General features: G+C 56.2%; 1 protein-coding gene across 2 annotated transcripts in view; it reads left to right on the forward strand.

The window, feature by feature from the left end:
- The window catches only part of CUEDC1 (CUE domain containing 1), a 75,935-nt gene that overhangs the window by 48,092 nt on the left and 3,137 nt on the right, over positions 1-24,706 (forward strand). For both annotated transcript variants that reach the window (XM_061175670.1, XM_061175671.1), the window contains 9 exons: positions 7,560-8,138; positions 12,333-12,460; positions 17,367-17,493; positions 18,186-18,378; positions 19,294-19,377; positions 21,003-21,074; positions 21,918-22,011; positions 23,112-23,170; positions 24,011-24,081. In XM_061175670.1, coding sequence (XP_061031653.1) covers positions 7,791-8,138; positions 12,333-12,460; positions 17,367-17,493; positions 18,186-18,378; positions 19,294-19,377; positions 21,003-21,074; positions 21,918-22,011; positions 23,112-23,170; positions 24,011-24,078 — 1,173 coding nt within the window. In that variant the 5' untranslated portion in view covers positions 7,560-7,790 and the 3' untranslated portion in view covers positions 24,079-24,081. The remainder of the gene's footprint in view (positions 1-7,559; positions 8,139-12,332; positions 12,461-17,366; positions 17,494-18,185; positions 18,379-19,293; positions 19,378-21,002; positions 21,075-21,917; positions 22,012-23,111; positions 23,171-24,010; positions 24,082-24,706) is intronic.

The raw sequence follows: 24,706 nt of genomic DNA on the forward strand, positions 1-24,706 counted from the left end.
GTCCCAGGGGCCCAGAGAAATCTCCTGTTTCTGCCCAGACTTCAGGGCTCAGCACCAGACCATGCAGGCCCAGCCTGTGGAGGGGCCTTCAGCTTAACTGCCTGAAGGACATGCCCGGGGAGGGGCAGCTTGCCCCTCTTTCCCAAGGAGCTGGACCTGGGCCAGCAAGAGCTCATGCCTGGAGCCAGCCCAGCCTCACTGCCTTGCACCTGAGCTGCCAGTGCCCCCTTCTCCCAGTTTGGGCCATTGCGCTTGGTCCCAGGTACAAACACATTCCTGCCAGCCCAGAGGGGCTCCTCAAGGCTGCAGCCCCTGGGTGGGGCAGCGGGGAGCAGCTTCCCCTCTGTCATCTGAGGTCTGATCTCCTCCCAGGCGCCTGGGTTGAGTGTCTTGGCTGAGCTGGTAACGCTTGTTGATGGACAGAGGGATTGTTGTGGAAATAGTCCCAACCAGTTCAGGTAGAGATGGAAAACAGTTGGTTGCCCAGGCAACTGACAACCTTGGCGGAGTAGAGAAAAGGTATTTGTAAGGAAACTGCCATGGTTCTGTCTTTTCTTCTGGTAGGCTTTGCCTAGACTCCTTCCTCCTCCCTTCTTCCCTGGACATGAGCACCAGGCACCCACAGCCTCTCCAGGGGCAACTCTGCCCCGTTAGGAGTCAATTCAGTTCACAGTTACTGAGTTCTTGCTGTGTGCCTGGCTCTGTGCTCAGCTTCGGGAATGCAGAAAGGGGGTCAGGCCTGACGGATTAAGAGTGTCAGATCTGGAGTCAGATCAGTTTGGCCGCTTAGCTGTGTGACCTTGAACAAATTCCTCGACTCCTCTGTGCCTCATTTTTCTATCTATAAAGTGGAAATAGCATTGGTAATATGTACCGCTTAGGGCTGTAGAGAGGATGAAAAGAGTTATTAACATGCATAAGGCACTTGGAATAGTGGTTGGTACATAAAGAAGCAGGCGATAAGTGTTATGTTATCACTATTGCTATTATTACCATCATTCTACCAAGATGAGCCGAACAAATGACATGTTACTCATGCCTGAGGAGCTTCATCTTGGCTCTTTTCAACTGGAAGGCAGAGTTGACTTCTCAGCCCTTTTACAGCAGCCAAGCCCAATGTCTGGGCCTCAGGAACAAAGATGAACAATGGTGTCCTTAGAACTGAAGCTCTGGGGCCAGTCCTTTCATAGGGTGGGGACCTTATTAACTTCCTTTGAAACTTCTTGCCCTAATCCACACCCAACAGCCCCCATCAGCTATAGACCTGCCCACAGAAGTTGAAGCAAGAGAGAGAAAAATTAGGAAAGAAAATATCTTTTTTCAGTTTTTTTCTTCTGTAGATTTCTAAAAGATATTACTGGGGTAGGTGGATTTCTTTTCTGCCCCAGCCTTAGATTGGACTAATTGATGGGGGATGGCCCAGAGAGGTAAGTGGCTAACCCAAGGTCACACAGCCGGGCATGGCAGAACTGAGTCTGCCTCTCCCTCTCTTCCTCCTCCTCCTCTTCTCTTAGGTCCAATAAGGCCTCCTTTTCCCAATGGCCGTGCCCGAGGGTCCTCTCTGCCCTTCCTGACACCCACCTCCCCGGGAGTGGGCACAGGTGTGGCTGCCCAGCAGCTCCCGGTGCCTCGGGAATGAGGCTGGCTTTGTTGCGGCCCCAGCAGCTGTGGCCGTTTGAGTTTCCATTAAGCCGTTTCCTCGCCTTGGTCTGGAGCAGGAGGCTCGGCATTTAAAGGTCACCCGGCTTTTGAAGCTGCAGTGACATTAATAGCTTGGGAAGAAAACAAGACTGTGCGGGGACCAGAGGACAAGGCGCCTCTGTCAGGGCTGCCCCCCGCCCCCCCTCCCCCGCTGGGTGCTCACGCGCATACACACACACTTACACACTCGGACACACACACACACACAGACCCTGACAGCCTCTCTCTGTCTCTTGTCCCGCCCTCCTTTCTCCCCTTGTGGGGCCTCCTCCAGCTCAGAAGCCAAGAAGCTCAGGCAGACTTCCCTGTGCCCTGCCCCCATCGCGTCTGAGGTGACAATTGGACAAGGATGCAGCTGCCCCAGGCCCAGCAGCCTCTCCATTAACACTGCCATTACCCACTTGAGGTTTCCCCAGGACTTAACCATGGTTACACAAGCATCCCAGGGGTCATATGACCTCATTCTGGCCCTGCTGGCTTTTGCAGCCTGGATTCCTAATGAGACAAAATAAGCCTGGGCCTGGTCTTCTCATACGGGAAATGAAAGGGCTGGCAAGCAGGGTGTATCTTGCTTGCCAGTTCTAATCACTTGGTAGTGGCTTGCCCAGAGCGCTGGGTTGAAAAGGCTTCTGAGGCTGTGTGGGTTCCATAGGACAATACCTAGATGGATTAGTGATGCCTGCCAAGGACACAGGATATAAATTAGTGGCGTGTGTGCCTTGTATTTCGCACCTTGGGAATAAATTATTTTGAAACTCTTCCAGTCTTGGATTCTAAGATCCCTGGAGTGGCTGGGTGGCTCCTCTTCCTTTTAGTCAGCCCGAGAGTGGGGGTGGGGCTGATTTCTGAGTTCTTGGAGAGAAGCTGATCTGTATGCCCTTTCCTGGGAGCAGCTGTGGCCTGAGCCCTGGGACACCACCTAGTGGCCTGGAATGGTAGTGCCATTGGGCTGGGCCCAGATCTTATTATGCAAGAAGGAACAGCGAGTCCCTCTGCAGGCTGTGATCACAGCAATTACAGATAGATCACAAGACCCGGTCTGTCCCTGTCCCTGGGAGTTTTCAGAGGAGGGAGCCTGGGGTGTGCAGGGACAGAGCTGGCCTCGGGTAGTCACTCCAGAAGAATGGGGATGGGGGGGGCGTGCAGAAAAGTGCTGGCAATTGGGACCTCTGGCCTCCCAGCCCCATACCTCCTCCTGAGGCCTCCTCTTCTAATCCCCACCTTTTGGGGTTGAGTCCTGGTCCTCTTGGGAGGCAGCAGAGTATCAATTCAGGTGTTGGAGGGGGTCGACCTCCTGCCCGCTGGAGCTGTCGCTGGCTTGGAAAGAAGACCAGCAGACCAGCCTTGTGTGCCAGGGAGGAGGCCCTCAGGCCAGGTGGCAGGGGGCTCAGGCACCTTAACCGTGTCACTGAGCAGCCTTGGCCTTGGTCGCTTCGTCTGTGAAGCGGGGTAATAATGCACACCCTGTATAAATGATAGGTTTGTTGTGAGGACTAAATGAGAATGCAGAGAAGACAGGGCTTTGGAAATGAAGAAAGCACCCCGTCCCCACCGTTAATATGAGCCGGAGAAGGAAGAGAGGGGAAGGGAACCCACAGTTGCTGCGCTCCAGCTTCTTTCCTTCCTTTCTTTACTTATCCGCCTGATAAGTTACGTTGGAGCTGCTGTTGGACATCCACGTGGGGGCAGCAGGTCGGCTGTGCAAGTGTGGAGTTGAAGGGCGTGTTCCCGGGAGACCTCAGGGCGAGAGACATGTGGGAGCCAATATTCGGCGTGTAGACAGTATTAAAGCCGTGGGACTGGATAAGATCACTCAAGGTTTGAGTATAGCTCAGGAAAAGGGCCAAGACCTGGGCCGGAGACCGCACCAACCTGTCTCGTTGGGTGCTTCCTATGCTGAGGCACCCGTATAAATTCTATCACAACACCTCTTCCACGTAGGTATGATCCCAACTTTGACAGACAAGGAAGCTGAGGTTCAGAGAAATGAAATAATTTCTCCAAGTCACACAGCCTTACCAGGCCCAGGCAGAATGGGAATCCATTCTGACTCCTGGGCTCTCACATCCCCCATGTGGGCCCTACCTGGCTCTGCAGGAGACTGGCTGGGATGACCTTGGGCAAAGCCGGGAGAATGACTCTCCAACTCTCGGGCAGCTGGCCCACCTCCCTGGGCCAGGCCGGGAGTGACTCAGGCCTTGGCTGTCTACGCACGCTTGGAGGGAAGCTTGGCTGTCTGCCGCCCCTGCCAGGCCTGGATTCCTTTCTGGGGAGGCGGAAGGCCTGGCTCCCTGGGACCTGGGGGAGGACAGGTGTGGGGTTTCTGCTTCCCAATCCCCAGGTTGCTCACAACCTGTGAGTTCAGGAGAGCCTCTGAGTCTGCCTCCAAGATGTCTAATGGGCTCAGCAGGTTCGATTCACTTCCTTTTTCAGAAGTCAGGGGTTATCTCCCTCTGTTTCCCTGCCAGTGCCCAGCAGCCAGGGTTCAGAGAGGCAGAGGAGTGATTTCCCCAAGGTCACAGAGCCAGTTCTGGGGCAGAGCCAACAGACCCCCTCCCTGCCCTCCCTCCCCCAGTGCCATCTGGGTCACATTTCCTCTGCTGGAATGTCAGCCAGGCTGTGCCGTCTCCTGAGCCTTTCTGAGGTTCCCCGGCTCCTAGCCCTGCAAACCTGACTTGGCATTTTTGGCTCTTAGGAAATGGGTTCCTAATTGTGGCTTCTCTACACACTGGCTGTGTGACTTTGTACAAGTTACCTAACTTCTCTGAACTGGTTTCCACAGCTATAAAGTAGGGACAATAACATCTATCTCTGGAGTTGTAAAAAAAGATTAAATGTGAAAGCGCCTGGCACAAGCTCGTACACCTAAGCTGCCTGCTTCATTTTTTCATGTGTTTTAAATTTTTTTTCATTCGAGCTGTGCCGGTTGTAGAAGGCAGCCTGGCACGGATGACTCTGACCCTGAGGACAGTCCTTCTCCCTGCTCCCAGCCACGCTGGCCAAACCTCAGCCCTGGCCTCAGCCACTGCACTTGAGCTCAGCGAGGGCTGGGGAGATGGTCCTCTGAGAAGTGGGGGCCCTCACAGCGGCCCCTCCTGGTGTTAATTGTAGGCAGCCTGGCTTTGGGAGTCCGTGGGTCCTTGCAGAGTCCTATGAAAATGGCATTTCTCTACACTGAATCCTGTTTCCCATTACCGTTTCTGAGCCACTTTCTCCTCATCCACAGAAACGCTCCCTGATGGAAAAGTCAAGGCTTTACCGCTCCTGCTCTGTGTCCTGGGCATCTCCTCTGGTCCTGGGTCTCGTCTCTTCATCTGTAATGTGGAGCAGGCTGTAGAGTTGTCGGCCGTTTTCATGTCGCGGCAGACACACAACGTGCTCTTTTTCAAGGCTTTGCACCTGGGGTAAATGGAAGCAGCTGCTGCGGCCCAGCCTCCCCTGGGGCTGTGAGGATCAGTATCACCGTGCCGAGGGCTGACAGAATTTCGGGGGTTGATATCCAGATGCTGGGGAAGGATTGCCTAGAATCCCCCGCCCCATCCACTCCAGGAGCAGCTTGGCTGGCATACCAACTGCCCCTGGCTCTCTGCCGGCCTTGTGGGGCAGTGGGAACAACAGTCACGCAGCTAACCACGTTCCAGGCACTGTGCTGAGGATTATCCTGTTTAATTCTCATGGAAGCCCCATTCGTATAGGTGAGGGATTGGGCACAGAGAGGACAGGGGACGGGTACCAGGTCCCACAGCTGGAGTGGTAGAGCGGGAGTTGCAGCCTGGGGCTGAATCAGGCACTTACTTAAATCGTAGGAGGGCAAGAAGGTTTCTTGGGGGCTTCCCGACACTCAGGCCCGGAGCCCGAGGGACCTGTAAAGAGGGCTGTTAATGGGGAAAACGTGGATCCCATCATCTTCCTTCTTCCTCTGTCAGGGGTGGATCAGGTCCTGGCCTCTTTCTCCAAGGGGCTGCCCTTGGCAAAGTGAGGGCCAGGTCCCTCAATCTCTCTTACGAAATTACTCGAGGGGGAGGGCGAAGGTGGTGAAGGTGGCCGACTCCAGAGGCGTTAGCACAAGGCACTGACCCCCATGTGTGACGACACCAGGACAGCAGATTGCAGCCCAGGGCCCGGCTTCTGGGGCCTCCTGGCCCTGAGGTCCTTGTTAGAAGCCTCAGGGCAAGTTTCCAGAATGCAGGACAAAGGCAGACACCAGGGTGGAGCCCCACTTTGGAGGGTGTTTTGGCAGCATCCTCTGACCTTACAGTGTGTAAGGGCGGGTGGAAGGTGTGGGTGAGGGGAGTTGGGGTGTCTAAAGCCAGCTGTGGGAGGCCACGTCACACTTGACTCCCCTCCCGTGTTCATCCTCATAACACATTTCTTGGACTGATCATTTGAGGTCACTCCTCTGTGCTTCCTTGTGCACTGGCTTTGGCCTCTCTGAGCTGTGACTCGCTCATCTGGGAAGCGATGGGGTGGAGGAGGTTGGATAATAAATCATACTTCACCCAGTCATCAGAATACTACTCAGGCATTAAAGACCACGAAGGAGATCTCTATGTTCTGACATGAGACGATGGCTACAATCAATCATTAAGTGGAAGAAAGGAAGTTGCATAGTAGAATTTATGGTCTGATCACATTTCAGTAAAATGAATTCATACATATGGTAGTATGTGCATAGAAAAATGTATCTGCATGTAGATATTCCAGTGTTAAGAGGTTTTCTCTGGGGGTGGGAGGGGATTATAGTTTTGTAACATCAGTGTCCGGAGGCTGCATGGGGCCCATGTGCTCCTAGTTTCCTGCCCTTGAACACAGCCCGCCTCCCTGGGACTAGGCAGACACCCACCCAGCAAGCTCCAGAGCATGAACCCCGGACAATTTCCACATCCCTCGAAGGAGGTGGAGGTTTGAAGGAGATAAGAATCTCAGCATGGTGACACTGGAAGGCACTGGGGGACAGTATGAAGCCCCATTTTTACCTGTGAGGGGACTAACCTTTAGGGACAGAAGGAATCGGTGGTAGTGATGTGTCTTCTGGCCTCAGGGTGAGGGAGGGCGCTTCCACTGCACCTTCCACACCCTCTGGTCTGGTCTTCCTTTCATCATCAGTTAACTGTGGAGATCATGGCAAGGAAGATCATCATGCTGATTTGCTCACACCAGCTTTTCTCTATCATCTGTTAAGATGATGACCCCGAGTACTAGAAAAGGACTTAAGAATATCCTTTGCTGGAACAGTCCCTTAAAATAAAGCCGCCGCTTTTCTACAATTAGCAAAATTACCGTACATCCTGGGATAAGCATGAGAAAGTCAGAACTTGATGTTTTTAGACACATTCAACTCTCAGTTACCTGCACTAGCAGAAGTGCTACCTTGGAAGTGATTTACAGGCCTGGTTCTGAGTGGGCTGCACTGTGTTCTGTTGCACATTTACTGGAGCTCTGCACAAGTGGATGCCATGATGGTGGCGCCCTGAGGTGAGGGAGCTAAGGAAAGCAGAGACTGGATGGGGCTGGAGACCAGAGGGGGAGGACATTGCCTATACAGAGCCCCTCCTGCCCCAGTCAAGTCTCTAGGAGTCCTTGGCAGTGTGCGTAGTGGTCGAGACCAGTGGCTCAGGGGTCATCGTGCTGGGTTCAAATCCCCGCCTCATCCACTTTCTCAGGTCTGTGCCTCTGCATAAGGGGGATAATAGCACCTACCTCATCGTGGTGTCAGGATGTAAGCCCCTTGCTAACTGGTAAAGAGCTGTGACCGCAGCTGGAGAGAAAGCAGAAAGAAGCTGTTCTCCCGTGGGCTTGGCAGGGGTCGCCCGAGTTCGTTGCATTCTGCCCCTGACTCTTGTCTCCCTCGGTTTCAGGTGGGATGGTCCGTGGAGCCGGACCCAGGATGCTCCCGGGGTGTGGATGACCAGCCGCCCAACCCCGCACGGCCCAGGCCCGGATGCCGCGCCCTTGTCGCCTGACCCGGGGACCCCGCCCGTCGCGGGACTGAGCTTCCCGAAGACGCCGAGCGAGCGGCGACGGCACAGGGACCCGGGGGAAGGGGCTCGGCGCCGGCGGGAAACATTTTACCCCAGCGGCTCGGCAAGATGACCAGCCTGTTCCGCCGGAGCAGCGGCGGCGGCGGCGGCGGCGGCGGCGGCGGGGGCGGCTCGGCGGCGGCGGCGCGCGGGGCTGGGGGCAGCGCGGCCGCCTCGCAGGAGCTCAACAACAGCCGGCCCGCCCGCCAGGTGCGCCGCCTCGAGTTCAACCAGGCCATGGACGACTTCAAGACCATGTTCCCCAACATGGATTACGACATCATCGAGTGCGTGCTGCGTGCCAACAGCGGCGCCGTGGACGCCACCATCGACCAGCTGCTGCAGATGAACCTGGAGGCGGGTGGCGGCAGCGTCTACGAGGACAGCTCGGACTCGGAGGACAGCATCCCCCCGGAGGTAGGGGCACGGCCCCCAGGAGCTCCAACAACTGTTTGAACCTCTTAGAGGACTTGGGTTATACTCCTGTCTGGGTTCTACCTAGCAAGCAGCCTTATTTCTCCCAGGGAAACGTACCCAAGTCAGCCCGTGGCCTTATTTTATGGGCAAAAATCATGCGGTCACTAAACAACACTGAGCACTACGCCGGGGCTGTGCCAGGCACGGTACTAGACCCTGGGTCAGGGGTCATCAGAATGAAGGAGCCTGTTCACAATGTAGACACCTGGCCCCCACCCCAACGTCCCGAACCCCACTTACGGGCTGGAGCTGTCTGGTCTGTATTTTCTGAACCGCAGCAGAGAGGAAGGGATGGCTTCCCAGAGGAAGAGTGAAGAGTGAGGGAAAGGTGTGTGGGCAGAGGGAACGGCTTGTGCAAAGGCTCAGAGGTGAAATAGAGCAGGAGTCGTTAGGGAACTGGCAGCGGGACCTTCTGTCAGGATCCTAGAGTGAGCAGAGACCAGGAGGCCTTGCGGCTGAGAAAGAGTGTGGTGTGTTCTGGAGCACAGGGACCCGTGCAAGAGAGCTTGCGAGTTCAATTCCTCTGACCGAGGCGCGAGCGATACCCAAGCAGTTCCCTCCTCTCTCCAGGAAGGTGGCTGAGGGCGAAGGGACCACCCCACTGCATCAAGGCCCACTTGCTGGGTGTGGCCAGGCCTCCTCGGCCCCTCCAAGAGCTCAGTAGATGTCTGAGCCCCCAGTCTCAGCAGGACCTGCAGTGCTGGGTGCAGAAGGGGCACTCAGAGTCTTTCAACGAGAGGGTCACTGCCCACAGGGGCATCTGGGACATGCAGCCACGGACAGGACAGAAGGACCCAGCAGATCGGATTCAGCTCTGTTCTTCACTGAGTCCCAGCCTGGGCCAGGCACCATCCTACATGCTTTAGGTGTATCATCTCTTCAAATCTTCATAAACTTTGTGAGGTGGCGTTATTATTACCCCCATTTACAGTGGGAAACCTAGACCCAGATGTGGTCTCAGAGTCCTTCTCAACACAGCCCTGCAGGTGGCCATTCTCCGTTAGTCAGAGTCATCCTGTAGGGCAAAGCCCGCTTGCTCTTCCTCCTATAGGGCTGCTGCCTGGGAGTTCTCCCTCCGGATGGAGGAGAAGTTCTGTGGGCAATGGCATCTGGCTCATCCCTGTGTCACGTGCAGCACCCAGGACAGTCACTGCACATAGCAGGCACTCGGGGAGTATTTGTTGAATGAATAAATGTTGCTGCTGTCTTTGCACGGCTTTCTTTAGTCTCTTTCCCTGGGAGAGCACTCCTTGGCTCTGCCTGGATTAGCCAGTGGAGGGAGTTTTGGAAAAACCAGATCTTCTTTGTGAAAGGGAGGTGTGTGTATGTGTGTGCAGATACATCCTTTAAGCGTGAGCTGGAAGGAAAGTTCTCTGCAAACGCTGACCCCTTCCACAGTCTCATTTGTTCTGACCGTCTGGCAGGTAGGATCATATTTCCTTCTCTGTTCGTGGCACCCACAGCCCTGTGACCCTCCGCAAAGCTTGCCTGATGCCCTAGATGGGCCTGCACTGTGTGCGCTTCTGTTTTCCCAAGAATCTTGCTTTCCAGATTGAGCCCCTTCTCAGCACCCCTCCTTGGCTGTTTCCCCAACCCCCCATCTTTGGAGCTCTGCGTGGGCCCATCGGCAGGCGGTTCCTGAGCCCGCGGAAAGTGCTGTGGAAAATTTATGAGTAGCAGCTGGGATGACAATAACTGCTGACTGGAGAAAGACCCCTCTCTGGGGGCTGATGGATGGTGGGCTGGCCCGAGGGGTATCCTTGCCACAGAGAAATATCTCCTGTCAGATAAATGGCCCAGACCTTGGCCCCCAGAGCACCTGGCAGGCATCCATCACCCACATGGAGTTAAGCCAGGAAGCCACAGAACCAAAAACTTCAGCACCTTTAGAGCCAGAAGAACAGCCTCACTGTGGCTGGTGGGGGAGGGGGCGGGGCGGGGCGGGCGGGGTGGGGAGACCAGAAACATGGCTGGGGTTACTTCTCCCTGGAGACTGGGGATCAGCCTTTCCGGAGCGTGCCTGGCCTGCTGTCTGCCTCCTTGGTGTTTCCTCATTCTGCTCCAGGAGCCTCTGATGAGCGTCTGGCTCCTGTAGCCCCAGGAGGCCGCGCTGAGGACCAGGAGCGGCTGAGAGGGGAGGAAAGTCCCCCTGCGTGGCTGTGGAGGCCCGATCTCTCTGAGCCCGAGGGGCGGCTGCTATGGGCCCCAGTCAGAGCATCCCCAAGCGGCTTCCTTCTGGGAGCAATTCCTCCTGAGCCTTCCCCTCCTCGCCCGTCTCGCGCAGACCGGCTTCGGTGAGGGGGACGGTCCAGGCCAGCCACTGAGGGGGAGGGTCTCGGCCTACAGGCCCCAGCGTGGAACCCTGTCCCTTAGAGCGGTTGTGTGCCGGGCACCGGAGGTTGTGCAGGTGTGTGCCAGTGAGCAGGGCTGGAGTTGACTCTGTTCTCTCTCTCTTTTTCTTGTGGAAATCTGGGGTAAGGAGAGCAGTGGCCCGAGAAGCAGCTGCATTCTTCTTTTTCTGCAAAAGCATCTGTTTAAGTACTTTCTGCCTCAAAGGAAAGAACGTTAGTGCATTCCAGAGCAGGAGGCCTCCTTGGGTCAGGCTGGCTGTGTGTGTACAAAGCATGGCAGTGTGTGTGTGCTGGTGGTATAGTGGAGAGCACAGCTGCCTTCCAAAGCACGGCAGTGTGTGTGTGTGTGTGTGTGTGTGTGTGTGTGTGTGTGTGTGCGCTCACTCACCCACCTGCCCACCCGCTGTGGTGTCCCTTTGAGACTGGGTGCCTGCCTGGGCATGGCTGGGCTCGGGCAGAGATGTGCAGAGGCATCTTAGCAGTGATTTCTGCAAATTCACTTGGGGTTCAATTTTTGGGCCAGTTGACAGCCTCTGAGCCCTTCCCACGTTCTTTGGTCTTGGAGGAGATGGGCACAGAGCTGGAGAGGAGGGTGTGGGGGTGGGGTTGTGTGACCTGGGCTCTCCAGGTTGATGGCTTCCTCCTGCTCCAGACGCCTTTGCAGAAGGGTTCAGGTCAGTCCATATGGCAGGAAGCCTGGCCTTTGCCCAGCCTTGGCCTCTCCTGCCCCTTTTTCTGGCTCCTGGATGAGGAGAGGAGGCCAAGAAAGAGCCTGGGCTCTCCCTTTGCTGCTGTCTGCCCTGAGAATCTCACCTGGGTGTGCAGGCATTGTGTCTGAAGGAGGCACTCTTGCTGTAGAGACCACATCTAAGTTAAAGACTCAGTTCTAGAAACTGTGTGGCTCTTGCCATGTTAATCAGTCAGCCTGGGCCTCAGTTTCCTCATCTGTAAAATGGGGGTAATGATCCATAGCCTACTTTGCCAAGTTGTTTGAGCTTAAGGTGAGATAATCGATGTGGAAGTACTTTGAGAGAGGGTAGGAACGATGTTAAAGTTATTTATCAGAAGTAACACAGGGACAGAAGAGTCCATGAGTCACAAATACGCAGCTTGGTGAAGTTTCATCAGCACCTGGATCAAGAAACATCAACAGAGCCTGGAATCCCCCTTGTGCCCCTTCTCAGCCTTCCCCACCCGCAAAGGTCACACTGCTCCAACTGCAATCCCAGTGAATTTGTTTTGCCTGGTTTTCCCCCCAAATATTTATTTATTTATTTATTTATTTGGTTGCGCCGGGTCTTAGTCACGACAGGCAGGCTCCTTAGTTGCGGCTCGCCTGCTCCTTAGTTGAGACACTTGGGCTCCTTAGTTGTTGCCTGTGAGCTCTTAGTTGCGGCATGCATGTGGGATCTAGATCGAACCCAGGCCCCCTGCATTGGGAGCGTGGAGTCCTGACCACTGTGTCACCAGGGAAGTCCCATGTTTTGCCTGGTTTTGAACCTTACTTGGATGGCTAATGCTGCATGGAGTGTTCCTCTGGGGAGAAGTGCTTTCACGTCTGCTGTGTATGTTGGAATCGTGGGCTCAGGAGTAGCCCATGTGCTGAGCGTTAGTACAGGAAACCAAATGGTTTTGCAGAGTGCTGGTTATATCACTTTACACTCCCACCAGCAGCAGCAGAGTTCCCTTACTACACATCCTCGCCCACACTTGATTTTGTCTAAATGTTATTTAAATTCAAGGAAGGATTGTTAATATTCCTTCTTTGTCGTCTCTGATACAGATTTTGGAGAGGACCTTGGAACCTGATAGCTCTGATGAGGAGCCCCCGCCTGTGTACTCCCCTCCAGCCTACCACATGCACATGTTCGACAGGCCTTACCCTCTGGCTCCCCCGACTCCACCTCCCCGGTAAGAATCCGTCTCCTCTCAGAACGCAAGGCAATGGGGAAGGGGATCAGGGGTTGGGATTGTGTACAAACACAGTGGGAAACTTGACTGGACCCTTCAGTATTCTATTCCACCAAGAACAGGCTTCTACTGCAGCAAGAGGCATTTTAGCTAGATACCAAAGAGAACTTTCAAACTGTAAGGATTGCAAGAGCAGACATCCACTAAATTCCTGCTCCAGACTAGGTGCTATGCTGAACACCGGACAGGACATAGAGATAAACGACGCTCAGCCTTTGCTTTCTGGTAGTTTATAGTCAAGGGAGATGTAGAGTGGGGGATGACAAGCACATGTAATGTGTACTGACACTTCCCCTCCTGAGCCCATGGCAAACATTACTAATTGATCACGGTGCTCTTTCCTGCTAAGTTGAGACAACCCCAGAATCCTCCTCAAAACAGCACTCCCAGACAGTCATCAGTAATTGATGGAATGGATATCTATTTGCTATCCCTGTTCTAGGGATGTTGTGGGGATTTTTAAGCAATGGGAGCAAGTAAGTCTCTTTTTCTGGGGTAATTCGATAATTGGAAGCAGAAGAGTTAGGTCCCTGGAGACTTCGTCCAGATCAGGGACTCTGTAATTTGGAAGTTTAAAATGAAGCTGGTTGCCAGCTGGGTCCCTGGGTCTCTGAAGTGCTTGTTTTTCTGGGCTCTGTGTTTGAGGAGGGCCGTTGGAGCCCAGGTGCCTCTTTGTCCTGGAGCTGCTGGTCCTGAGAATATCTCAGGCCTGGGGTGGGGAGGGGTGGGGGGACAGGATAGGATGGGGAACTTGTTCCAGTGGACCTTCCCTTCTGGGGATCTTGGGAGCCCCAGACAGTGGTGGTGGAGAACTCTGTGATCATACAGGTATAGATAATAATAACACCTACCATTTACTAAGTGCCCTTCAAATGCCTGAAACTGACAAGGTTCTTTACCTACGCTGTCGCATTCAAACCGTCCAACAATTTGTGAGGTAGGCACTGTTGTCATCCTCATTTTACAGATGAGGAAACTGAGCCTCAGAGAGGTTTCATAACTTCCCTAAGACTACAGAGCTGGGATTTGAAGCCAGGTCATTTCTGACTCCAAAGCCAACAAATGCTCTTCCCTGCTGTGTCCTGTCATCCCCCTAATGAGAAAACCTCTGTGATTGCAGCTCAGGGGGAGGAGGAAGCATTGTTTCGAGTCAGGGACAGGAGCAGAGCTGAGGTCCTCCATCACAAGTGATACCAGAGGCTGTAATGGGGCAAAGCAGGGGGTAAGTGGATAGGTCTGGGTGAGATCTTGGCAGGACTTGCAGCCAGGATGGGTCATGATGCCCAGGGCTAAATGATTTTCCTTTGACATTTTTTTAATATCCCAAGATGCTTTTGCAAAAAGTTCAGTTTCTATTAGGCAGAATAGTTCTACCTATTTTTTCAGAAGGGAAAACTAAGCCCATAAGAGACAGAATCCCATTGTAAACCTGGCATGGATATCCTGGCTGCATCCTCCCTCCCCTCCTCTGGGTATGGTGGGGTGAAGTAGGGCAGGGGTAGTGTAGCCCAGTGATGGGAGCCCCAGTTGGGGGCAAAATGACCTCAGCACTAGACCAAGGCTCAGGAGGTCTTGCTCACACCTTTGGACAAGTTACTGCCCTTGCCTCAGGTTCAGGGGCCTGACCCGGAAATGAAGGCTTTGCTGGCCTGGGGGTGGATACAGGGAAGAGAACTTAGTTGTGAAGTCGGACAGAGGCAGAGTGTTCTCCCCACCCCGCCTCCTTTAGCTGCCTAACTTCTGATTCTTGAGGTGCCTTTGGCTCACTGCTTAACTTCTCTGAGCTTCATTTGCCTCATCTGTGAAATGGGAATACTAATCCCCGCCTCAGCACTCTTGTGAGGGTTGAATGAGATATTGTGTGGGGGGCCCTTAGCACAATGCCGGGTATGAACCAGACCTGTCACCAGTGCTTTACTGCTCCCTCCTGCCCCTGGCTGCACAGTGGGCCTCTGGGGTCAGCTCTGACAGTGAACATTGAGACCAGGGGTAAGGCTGCCCTCAGAGGCCAGTGCTCAGAAGAGGCAGGGCCAGCCTCTGAGCACATGCCCCTTTGCCCCGGGATGGCCCTGCTAGGCCCAGATCCACCCCCAGCCCATTTCCAGGGCCTCATTCAGTCTCTCCATCCAGGGCATGCATTTCCAGTGTTTATGGAGTCACCTGAAGCATGCAGGTGCTGAACCATGTGTGATACAGAGATGAATACAGCCCCGCCTTGACCTCCCAAGGAGATCAGGGTCTGGGGGAGGCACAGACGCGCGGCAGGGTACAGGGAAGGCAGCCTAGAGGAACTGATGTCCAAGCAGTGACCTGGTAAAGCGGAGGACAGTAGGGCGTTCCAGGCAGAGGAAACAGCATGTGCAAGGGCCTGGAGGCAGGAAAGAGGCCACCATCTGAGGGAACTCCAGGAAGTATGGAATGGCTGGGTGAGGCTGGAGGGGTGAGAAGATCATGGAAGCCCTTGAGGGTCCTCCAAGGAGCTTTGACCTTATCCTCCAGCCAGGGGTTTAAGCTGGAGAGTGACGGGGTAAGGTTAGTGCTTGAGGAATCTCTCTCTGGCTGCTGGGGGCAATCAGATTTGAGTGGGGGGGTTGGGGGCAGGAATGGCCTGGCTCCCTTCTGCCACCTCCAGTCCCTGGGGTGCCTTTGAGAGTGAAGATGGAAGCGGGTTGGGGAGCTGGCCCTGCCGGGGCACAGAGAGGCAGGCTGATCCCAGGGGAGCGTGCCTGGAATGCCAGGATTCCTGGGCCCAGGTTTTCGCAGGATGATCTGTGTGTTCCAGGACAGGCCTGACCCCATCTGGGCCTCCATGTCTAGTCTTTACCAAAAATCTTGCCTGGAAGGCTTGTTGCTGAAATCCTTCTGGGCTCTGATATTCTTTGGGTAAACCTGTGGGTCTGATGGGGCATGCAGTTCTAGTTCTGGGGTCCAGAGGCAGAGGCTCTGGGCCAGGAGAGCCTCCCCAGCCTTCTCTCTCCTTCCCCTCGCCCAGCCTGTCCTTTCCTGAATGAAAGACAGGCTCTGAAGCCCAGAGGCGCCCCTCCTCACAGGCCACCTGCTGTTCTTCCGTTGAAATTACAGCCTTGGAAGTTTTTTATTTGCCTCTCAGCTCATTTCTGACATTCCTTTCTGACCACAGTGGAGTTGCCTGGGCCGCCTGTGCTCAGGGTCCCCCTGGCTCTCACAGCTGTGGGCTGACCTCATCTCAGCCGGTGCCAGGGCAGGGGGCTGGCCTGCCCCGCCTCCAGGACCGTGGGCCCAGCAGCGAGGGACACTCAGCCTCCTGCTCCTCGTCCCCCTCCCGACTTGGGTTCTCAGTAACAAATGGCTAGAGGGGTCCAGCTGCAACTCCGGGGCTCTCTCTCCATGGCTTTCCTGGGTAGCTGTGGGTGTGATTGAGTTGGGGTGGGCACCCATGTCCCAGATGAAGACCCTGAAGCTGGAGGAAGGGTGCCGGGGTCGACCAAAGAAGGTCCTCTGGTTCCAGAGGGATGGGGTATCCACCCCCTTGACTCTCTGGCCCTTGGAGAAAAATGAAGCCGCCAACAGTGATAGGAGGTGGATGAGTGATGGAGAAGGAAAGGCGCCCAGGAATGGGAGTCCCGGGCTCTAATGCAGGCTCTTCTCTGGACCATTCCTGCATCTGTACAGCGAGAGGGGCCCTGGGGTTCCTTGGCTCCTGTCTGAGCGCTGAGCTCCCACCAGGCATTTAGCGGCTTGTTATCCTGTCTGCTGCCGCCCCCCCCCCTTCCCCCTCGGCCGCCAGGCCACCCGCCCAAAATAGAAAAGGAAAGGAAGTTATTTCCATAGTCAGGGGCAGCCCGGAAAAGCTCCCCTCCAGTGAGGGGGCGGGCGGGATTCCTGGAGCTTGAGACCAAATCAGAGCCAGGCCCGAGAGAGAGTGGCTCCCGGCCCTCGGCTGCCTTCTCTGTGTGTCATTTCCCTGATTCAGCAGAACACGTGTCCTGCGGTTGCCACGCTGCAGGCTGCCGAGGAGCTGTGGGGAGCTCCTGGCCAGGCCCCAGGCCGCCCTCAGGCCAGGACGGCAGGGCGGGAGGCTGGGGGTCAGGGAGGCCACGTGCCATGGTCTGCTTCCTTTCCTCTCCGCCTCGCCGTTGGCCTCTGCCTTGGCCCAGGAGAGCGGTTCCCCAGAGCCACTTGGAACAAGGACCCTTCCAATCCCACACCTCCATGTGCCTTTTCAGCACGTTGTTCAAGACAGCCTCCCGAGGGGCTCCCACGCACCTGGGCAGGGAGACAGCAGCTTGTAGGAGACTGAGCCCCAGAGGGGACAGGGTCTCACCCAGGACCGCGTGGCTGGCTTGTGGCTGCGCCAGAACTGGAGCCTAGATCCGCTTACCTTCTGGGGATCCTGGTGTCCCCATGTCCTCCAACCCTAGCAAACCAGCACTGGGGCGGGCTGGGCTGCTGGCAGCTCTGTGTCTGTTCACTCGGAGCACGCCTGGCACTCAGCAGCCAGGAGGAGCTCGCGTCATGCTAGGTGCTAGGGATGGAAGCATGAAGGGCCATGACCGCCATCCATGTCAAAATCCGCAACGCTGAACATGAGCGCCGGCAACACAGAGCTCTCTAGGCCCAGAGGCCTTGAAGGCGCTGAGTAGTTGAACATCCAGTGCAGCGGAGCCCAGGCCCCGAGGCTGGGGCTCAGCCGAAGCCTGGTTGAGAAGGGGAGCTAGCGTGCTGGGGCTTTGTGCCAGAGGCGGCGGAGGCCACAGGAGGCTCTGCAGCAGGAGTGCCAGTCTGAGCGGGATCTTGGTGTGATGGGCCAGGACGCCTGTGTTTGGGCCTGACTGTTCCCTCCTCATCGTCACCTCTCACCCTGCAGCATCGACGTGCTGGGCTCCGCGCCCCCTTCCGGCCAGAGGCGCTATCGGAACTGGAACCCCCCACTGCTAGGCAACCTCCCTGAAGACTTTCTCCGCATCCTGCCCCAGCAGCTGGACAGCATACAGGTAACGGAGGGTTCCCCCGCCCCTGGCCTGTGCAGCAGCTCTGCTTGCCCACACCGTTCATGCCAGCCAGCGTCACTCCCCGCTGTTTAAGCCCAGGTGGAGCTATTTCTGTTGCCCTGGCCAGGTTTGTAGGAAAAGAACACTGAACCAAAAGCCTCATTTCCTGTCTGGGCCTGGAGGTTTCCTCTTCCACCCGGGGAGGTGACAGCCCTGAGGACGCTCCCTGGCTGCAGCCATCACCCCAGGCTGGAAGGAGGTGGGCAGGGGCGGGGGGTGGGGAGCTGTTAACGACAGAGGACCAGAGCACCTTCCTTCCCTCCCCTGGGAAAGGGCCAGGGTGCTTCTCCCCAGAGGCTGGCCCTTTGCAAGCGGTCTCCCCTGAGACAGCTTAGACAGGGAGAGCTTTGAGTTTGGGGTCCCTGAGCAGTTCGCAGATCACTCTTCAGGACTATTCAGGTTTTGATGAAGGAAGGCGGGGGGTCCAAGGTGGAGGCGGTGGGGAGTAGTTTTTAAGCCCTTGCTGCTTCCTCAGCAGAGAGGGCTCTGGCCTGTTAAGTTAGATAGGAGGTGCTGGCCGCAGGGTGTGGCCACAGCATCCTGGGAAGGACACGTGTACCCCCAGGTGCGCGTGGATGTTTGTGCAGCGCGCGTCCTTGTGAGTAGGCGGTCCACATGCTCGCTCCCTTCCTCAGGCTAACTCCGGGGGCTCCAAGCCTGCGAGCACAGAGGGAGGCCGGCCCCTCACGGCCGGGCCCGGACCCCGGGACCAGGAGAACCGCTGGAAGCAATACCTGGAGGACGAGAGGATCGCGCTCTTCCTGCAGAACGAGGAGTTCATGAAGGAGCTGCAGCGCAACCGCGATTTCCTCCTCGCCCTGGAGAGAGGTGGTGCCCCGGGTGGGGCGTCGCGGCCGCTGCTCCGTGGCTAAGGAGGGGCTGATGTGGGCTTTAGCCTTGGGGCTCAGGAGAGGCACTGATCTGGAGGTCGGGGTGGCCTCTGTGCTGTTGAGTTATTCTGGTGGGAGCCCCAGAATTCTGCCAACAGGGACCTGAGTCCCCAGCCACCCCTTCCCTCTTCTGGAACTCAGAGAGAGAGAGGGGTGCCCTTCCCTTGCTCCCCTGCCTGTCTGCTCTGTGCCAGGCACTGGCTTCGGCACCATGTGTCTGGAGCTCCAGGAATAGAGTGATTGGGTCCGTGGGTGCCAGAGAGGGTGCCTCCCTGAGCAGAGGACGTTAGAGCAGGGGCTCTTGAGTTTTTTGGGTGTTTGAGTTGTCCTTGGGCCCAGCACTCTACTCCCCCCCAGCCTGGCTGCCTTCCCCCTTCAGGGTGGGAGTGTTTGATGGGGGTACAGCGAGGGGCCTGTGGGAGAGGGGTGTGTGTGTGTGTGCGTGTGTGTGTCTGACTGTGTTTTGGGGGAGGGAGCACAGTGTGCAGGGAAAAGTCTGGCCTGAGACACAGGAGGCCCAAGGCTGGTCCCAGCTCTGCATTAAAGGTGCTGGGGGTCTCGGGGTCTTTCCTTTTAAATGAAGGGCTGGACTATCCGATTTCCCAGGGACCTTCTAATTTTAGCATTCTGACACTGCACGTGGTTGTCAGGGCAATAGTTTCTGTATCTTTGAGGGTTCTGGTTCTTTGAGAGGCCGTAGGCGTCGTGTGTGCACATATTTCGTGTGTGCGTGTGTGTGCATGTGTGTGTGTGTGATTCTGGGGGTTTGGCCTCTAGCAACCTCCTGCATCTCAGCGCAGGCTGCCCCTGGGTGGGAGCTAACTTCCCCGACCAGAATGTGGTCCTTTTCCAGATCGACTGAAATACGAGTCCCAGAAATCTACATCCAGCAGCGTAGCTGTGGGAAATGACTTTGACTTTCCCGCTCCTGTCCCAGGTAACCTTACCTTCCTAAGAGAGAGGCCTGGAGGGTGTAGGGGGCTCACACCCCAGCTGTGGTTTGCATATTTGGAGTTTGGGGGTAGGCTGAGGAAACAGGCTGGTGGGGAGGTTTCTCCTTCTTCTCCATACTCGCCAAGAGGGAGATGGCCCCTCCACTCAGCAGCCCCGGGTTCTTACCAACCCAGCAGCTGCTGCAGCCCACACCCGGGATTGGCCAACGGGCTGGCTGAACTCCTTGGAGGTGCCTGGAGCACAGGCAAGAAGGGGACACACCACACCACGTAATGTCCCACGGGGTGTCGGAGGTGGGGTGGCAAGGGACTCAGAGACTGGGTCACTGCCCCGGGGGAGCTTATGGTTTTACTGGGAACGAACACTGGAGATGCATCCAAGAAACAGGCAGAATGAAGCAGCAAGGCTGAGGACACACTTGTTAATTATGGCAAAAACGTGTTGGCGGGGAAGGGCAGGATCAATCTGGGAAGAGTTCATTCATTCATTCATTCATTCAGTAGCTGGGGAATATCTGCCACGGGTCAGGTTCTGCCTTAGTGTTGGAGGAATAGAATTGGAAGCTTCACGTCCAAGGTGGTGAGAAGCAAGAATTGCGTCAGTGGCTGAAGGAGGGCCAGGGGTGGACAGCAGGCTGCTGGGCTGCACGGACGAGGGTCAAGCTGGAGCTGGGGACACCCTGAAGGCCCCGGTTCCCTGCTCGACATCTGGACTCTGCCTGTGTGTGTGCACAGTGGCCCCTGGTCAGCCAGTGCCTGCCACACACACACAGGCTGCCCGCCTCAGAGGAAGAATCCGCAGCTCTTGCCCGAAACAGATCTTACATCGCGTGGTAGAATGGGGGAGGGGGGCAGAAGGATGGGGAGCTCAGCTGATCCCAGCTTGAAGAGAGAAAATCCTGTCAAACTGATTCATAAGCGACAGGCTGGGAGCTTAGGTCCCACCAGATATGCATCTGGGGGTTTAACAGCAGCCTCTTGTCCTTGATCCCAAATTAACCATAGACACCCGGGACCGCTGAGGTGGATCAGAGTGACTCACAGGGACTTAGCAGGCAAGGTGACTCGGGATTAGCGTGGGAGCTTTAGAAGGGCAGTGAGGGACCCAAGTGGGTGCTGAGTGAACGGGGAGACTCGGCGCACCACGTCAGGGCGCAGGCAGGCTGGCCACGTGCTGGTGAATGTTTAACAGCCTGTCGGGGTGCAGGGGGAGCCCCAGTGCTTAGCATTTGGTAGCTTCCGCGGTGTAAACACTCCCATCATGGCTGATTTCAAGCCACCAAAGGGCCTTCCCGGAATGCAGAGTGGTCAGAGGAGCGGACAGTTGGGAGCCTGCGGGAGCTGGCCCTCCACACGTACAGACCAGACCACTGCTGACCCTTTTTACAGAAAAGGGGAGAGTGAGGCTTGGGTGGGGAAAGAAATGCTCCTTGAACCCCGGTGTCCTCCTTGCGTTAAGCTCCCTCCCGGTTAGGGCAGAAGCCTTCTCTTTGCTCCCTTCCTCAAGTGGAAGGGTGGGGCTGAGCCCCTGTCCTGTGGGGGCAGCCCTGACCCACCTCCCCGGGCCTTGGGCAGCCACTGGCCCTCAGAGGTGTCTTCCCCCTTCCAGGAACCAGCGACAACAACCCCGCTGTGTCTGAAGATGCCTTATTCAGGGACAAGTTGAAACACATGGGAAAATGTGAGTCCAGCCCACGCCCCCTCCCCAGCTCTTCTAAGACAGGCCTGTGGCCTCCTGGGAGGGAGGGAGCCACCCGGAATTTTAATGCAGCTGACTCTTGGTGAACCAAAGTGACATTTTAATCACGGGCTGGCTCCCTCAGCTTTCCTGCCTCACTTCCCTGTGCAGCTGAGTCTGGATACAAATTAAGTTTTAAATCCTCTTGAGCCATCTGTCTGCAGAAAAATAATAATGTGCCGGACACCGCGCCCCCCTGCCCCCCGCCGTTTTAGAGTTCACATTCTCTGTGGCTTGAGGGGGCTTGGCCGGGCCGGGCCTGAGTGGGGAGGCCCAAGCTAAGTCCACGTTCTGTGGGTGGGCGGTCCACCGGGTCAGTGGCCCCTTCCCACAAAGTCCTGCCAGCCGGGTCGCGCCTTCCCCTCCACCCCACCCCCCAGACACACAACCATGCATGAATGAGGCTGCCATCCTTTCAGGCTCCATTTCAGAGAAAATCTCGGATTAGTCATGGAAATCCCAGAACCAACCCTGGAGGTGGAGAGGGGAGAAGGGGAGGTGGCAGGAAGAAAGCCGAGATGCGAAGCCGTCTGTCACAGCTGGGGAAGGAGGAATACCCGGATCTCAGCTGCTGGCTGCGGTCCCTGGCCAGGCTCTCGGTGGCCTGTGCTGCCTCTGCTGGCCGACCCAGGGTGGCAGCCTCACTCTGCCAGGGCACCAGCCTGACCCCGGTCTGCGATTGCTGTCACCTCTTCCCCTCCCCCACCAGCCTGCCCACCTGCCCCAGTCCTGGGGGGCAGCTACCTGCTGCTCTGGCTGCCGGCTCACAGGTCTCTCTGCCCCTAGCCACCCGGAGGAAGCTGTTTGAACTGGCCAGGGCCTTCTCGGAGAAGACCAAGATGAGGAAGTCAAAGAGGAAACACTTGTTGAAGCATCAGTCGTATCCTTTCCAGCCTGGCACTGGGTGGCAGCGGTGGATGCTAAGGGTGCTGAAAACCCTGGGCTGGACTCCCTGAGGCTGCATCCTCCCCCGGAGTGGGACCGGGCCGTGTGACTCTCCCCTCTCCTGCCGTGGGCCCTGCTGCCAGCCTGGCGCTGCCCTATCTCTTGACGCCAATGTTGACCCCCATCACCAGGCATGGGGAACAGGCCAGTGTAGGCCCCCTGTAGGCTCAGAAGTTGTCCTACCACTTTTTAACTTTTTGTTTGGGGTAATCTGCATCTTGAGAGAAAACTTCGTCCTTCCATGGAAATCAGCAAACCTTTTCCTAATTTCTTTCTTTTTTTTTTTTTTATAAATTTATTTATTTTATTTTATTCATTTTTGGCTGCGTTGGGTCTTCGCTGCTGCACGCGGGTTTTTGTCTAGTCGCGGAGAGCGGGGGCCACTCTTCGTTGTGGTGCGCAGGCTTCTCACTGCGGTGGCTTCTCTCGTTGCGGAGCATGGGCTTTAGGCATGGGGGCTTCAGTAGTTGTGGCTTGCGGGCTCCAGAGCGCAGGCTCAGCAGTTATGGCGCACGGGCTTAGCTGCCCCACGGCATGTGGGATCTTCCTGGACCAGGGCCCGAACCTGTGTCCCCTGCTTTGGCAGGCGGATTCTTAACCACTGTGCCACCAGGGAAGCACCCCTAATTTCTTAAGTTGAATTGATCCACAGACCTTTCCACCTCCTCATTTCATGTGTTGGCCCTGCCTTCTCACTCTTAGTTCCTCCAGTAAAAATATGGTTTTCCACAATTTTACCCAGACTTCCATCCATGCTTGTCAAACAGGGCCCAGGATATTATTATAGAAGCTGAGCAGCCAAAGGAGAACAGGGAGAAAGTTCCTTCTCTGTCCCCAGAGATGGGAGCTGAGTGAGAGAGTCAGGGCCTGGCTGCTCAGCTGACCCCAAGAAAAGGAGCCTGCGGGAGGTATTGGGGAGGTTGGGGGGATAAGGCTGGTGCGGTGAAGGCCTCCTGAGCTTGGAGCGGGGGTAGAAGTCCAGGGACAGGGAGTGCCCACCCATCCCTGGGACAGTTTTCCTGAATGGCCCGGCAGACTGGGGGCTGCGGCATCAACAGCCAATCTCCTGGATGACGTGGAGGGCCACACTTGTGGTGAGGCGGGGAGGGCAGGGAAGTCGGGGCTCTGAGTTGCCTGTGATGGGTGGTCCTCCAAGAGGAGGGCTTGGGTATTTCACAGGTGAGCCCAGACTGTAAAGGAGGGGACACCCAACCTGGGGGACATATCAGGGTTGGTGGGCAGGTGACCCAAGGAAATGGGTTCCCCCCCCCCGACTTGGTCCATATTGCCTCTCCCTTCCACTCCTGAAAAGGGGCCCAGCCACACCTCCACCTAAATCTTTACCTGGAGCACAAAGTGCCGAGTGCTGTTTCTGGGGAATATTCTCTGGGGTGTGAGGGGACAGACAGGCCCATCCACATGGAAGGGCCTCCCCTTGAGAACCAAGCGCTGGACAGTTTCAGTGTCTGGGGCCCAGAGGCCTTTCAGCGTTCATTCAGTCCCTCCCAAAGGCATGTGGGCCAGCAGACACTGCCTCAGACCTTCCCAGGCCCACAGCTGAACCCTCATCCTCAGGCCTCAGAGCAGAGGAGCCCTTTGATGGTCAGGAGACATCCAGAAACAAGGGCTAGAAGGGCCTTGGAGGTCATCTGGACAGTCCAACTTCCCCATCTCATTTTATAGATGAGGAAACTGAGGGAAGAACTTGTCCAAGGCCTCAGAGCTCATCGATAGAGACAGCAGCAGCCAGGGGTCCTAACCCCGCACCAGGCCCAGTTGCCCCTCCCCAGACCCACGCATCGCCCCCGGGGATCAGCTTGTGCCCCGGCGAACAAGGGTGGAGAGAGTTGGGTCAGCTGCCTTGCTCAGCCTGGGGGAGTGCCTGAGTGAGGCCCTGCAGGGTGGAGGGTGAGGTGCTTTCCTCTGCTTTTCAGACGAAGACTTCCGGGGAAGGCGACAGGAGGTGCCCAAGGTGGAGGAAGCACTAAGGGAAGGACAGTAAGAGGTAAGGCGCAGGACTGCCCTGCCCCACACCCCAGCTGTCTTCCCCGTGGTCCAGAGGCATCAGGCTCAGGCAACTAGATGGCGCAGGTCCGGGGTTTTTTCCCTTGTTGTTATGGCGGGGGACGTGTGCATGGGGCAACTCGTGTTTTGCATTATTTATTCATTTGACAAAAGATAATCACACCTGCCTATGCCAGATGCTAGGAACAGGAAAAGAAAAATCAGCTTTGACCTTGAATAGTTTACAGCACAGTTGAGAAGAGAGTCCAGGATACGCACAGCACACTAAGAACAATTTAAGAAAAACTGAGATGGCCTCACCCGGCCATGTCCACACAGAACTCTGCCATTGCCTCTTGGGTTTTGGTGGTGGGGAAGATGAGGGAATGGCCCCTCTCAAGACAGCTCTGTTTCTGGCTGGAGCCATGGGCCTCCAGGCTGCTTTTCCTCCTCTTTCCCTGTGCATCCCTGGGGAAGAAACAGGGAATGTCAACACCTCCTCCAGGGCTCAGGGGAACCTGCCCCTCTTCCAGCCCCTCCCCCATCAGGAAGCTGCCTGCCTACCCTGCCCCCAGCCGCTGTCCTGGTCCCAGTGGTCAGCTATCTACAGGGCTTTCTTGAGCTCA

This window comes from Eubalaena glacialis, chromosome 19, assembly GCF_028564815.1.
Source record: "Eubalaena glacialis isolate mEubGla1 chromosome 19, mEubGla1.1.hap2.+ XY, whole genome shotgun sequence".
NCBI lineage: Eukaryota > Metazoa > Chordata > Mammalia > Artiodactyla > Balaenidae > Eubalaena > Eubalaena glacialis.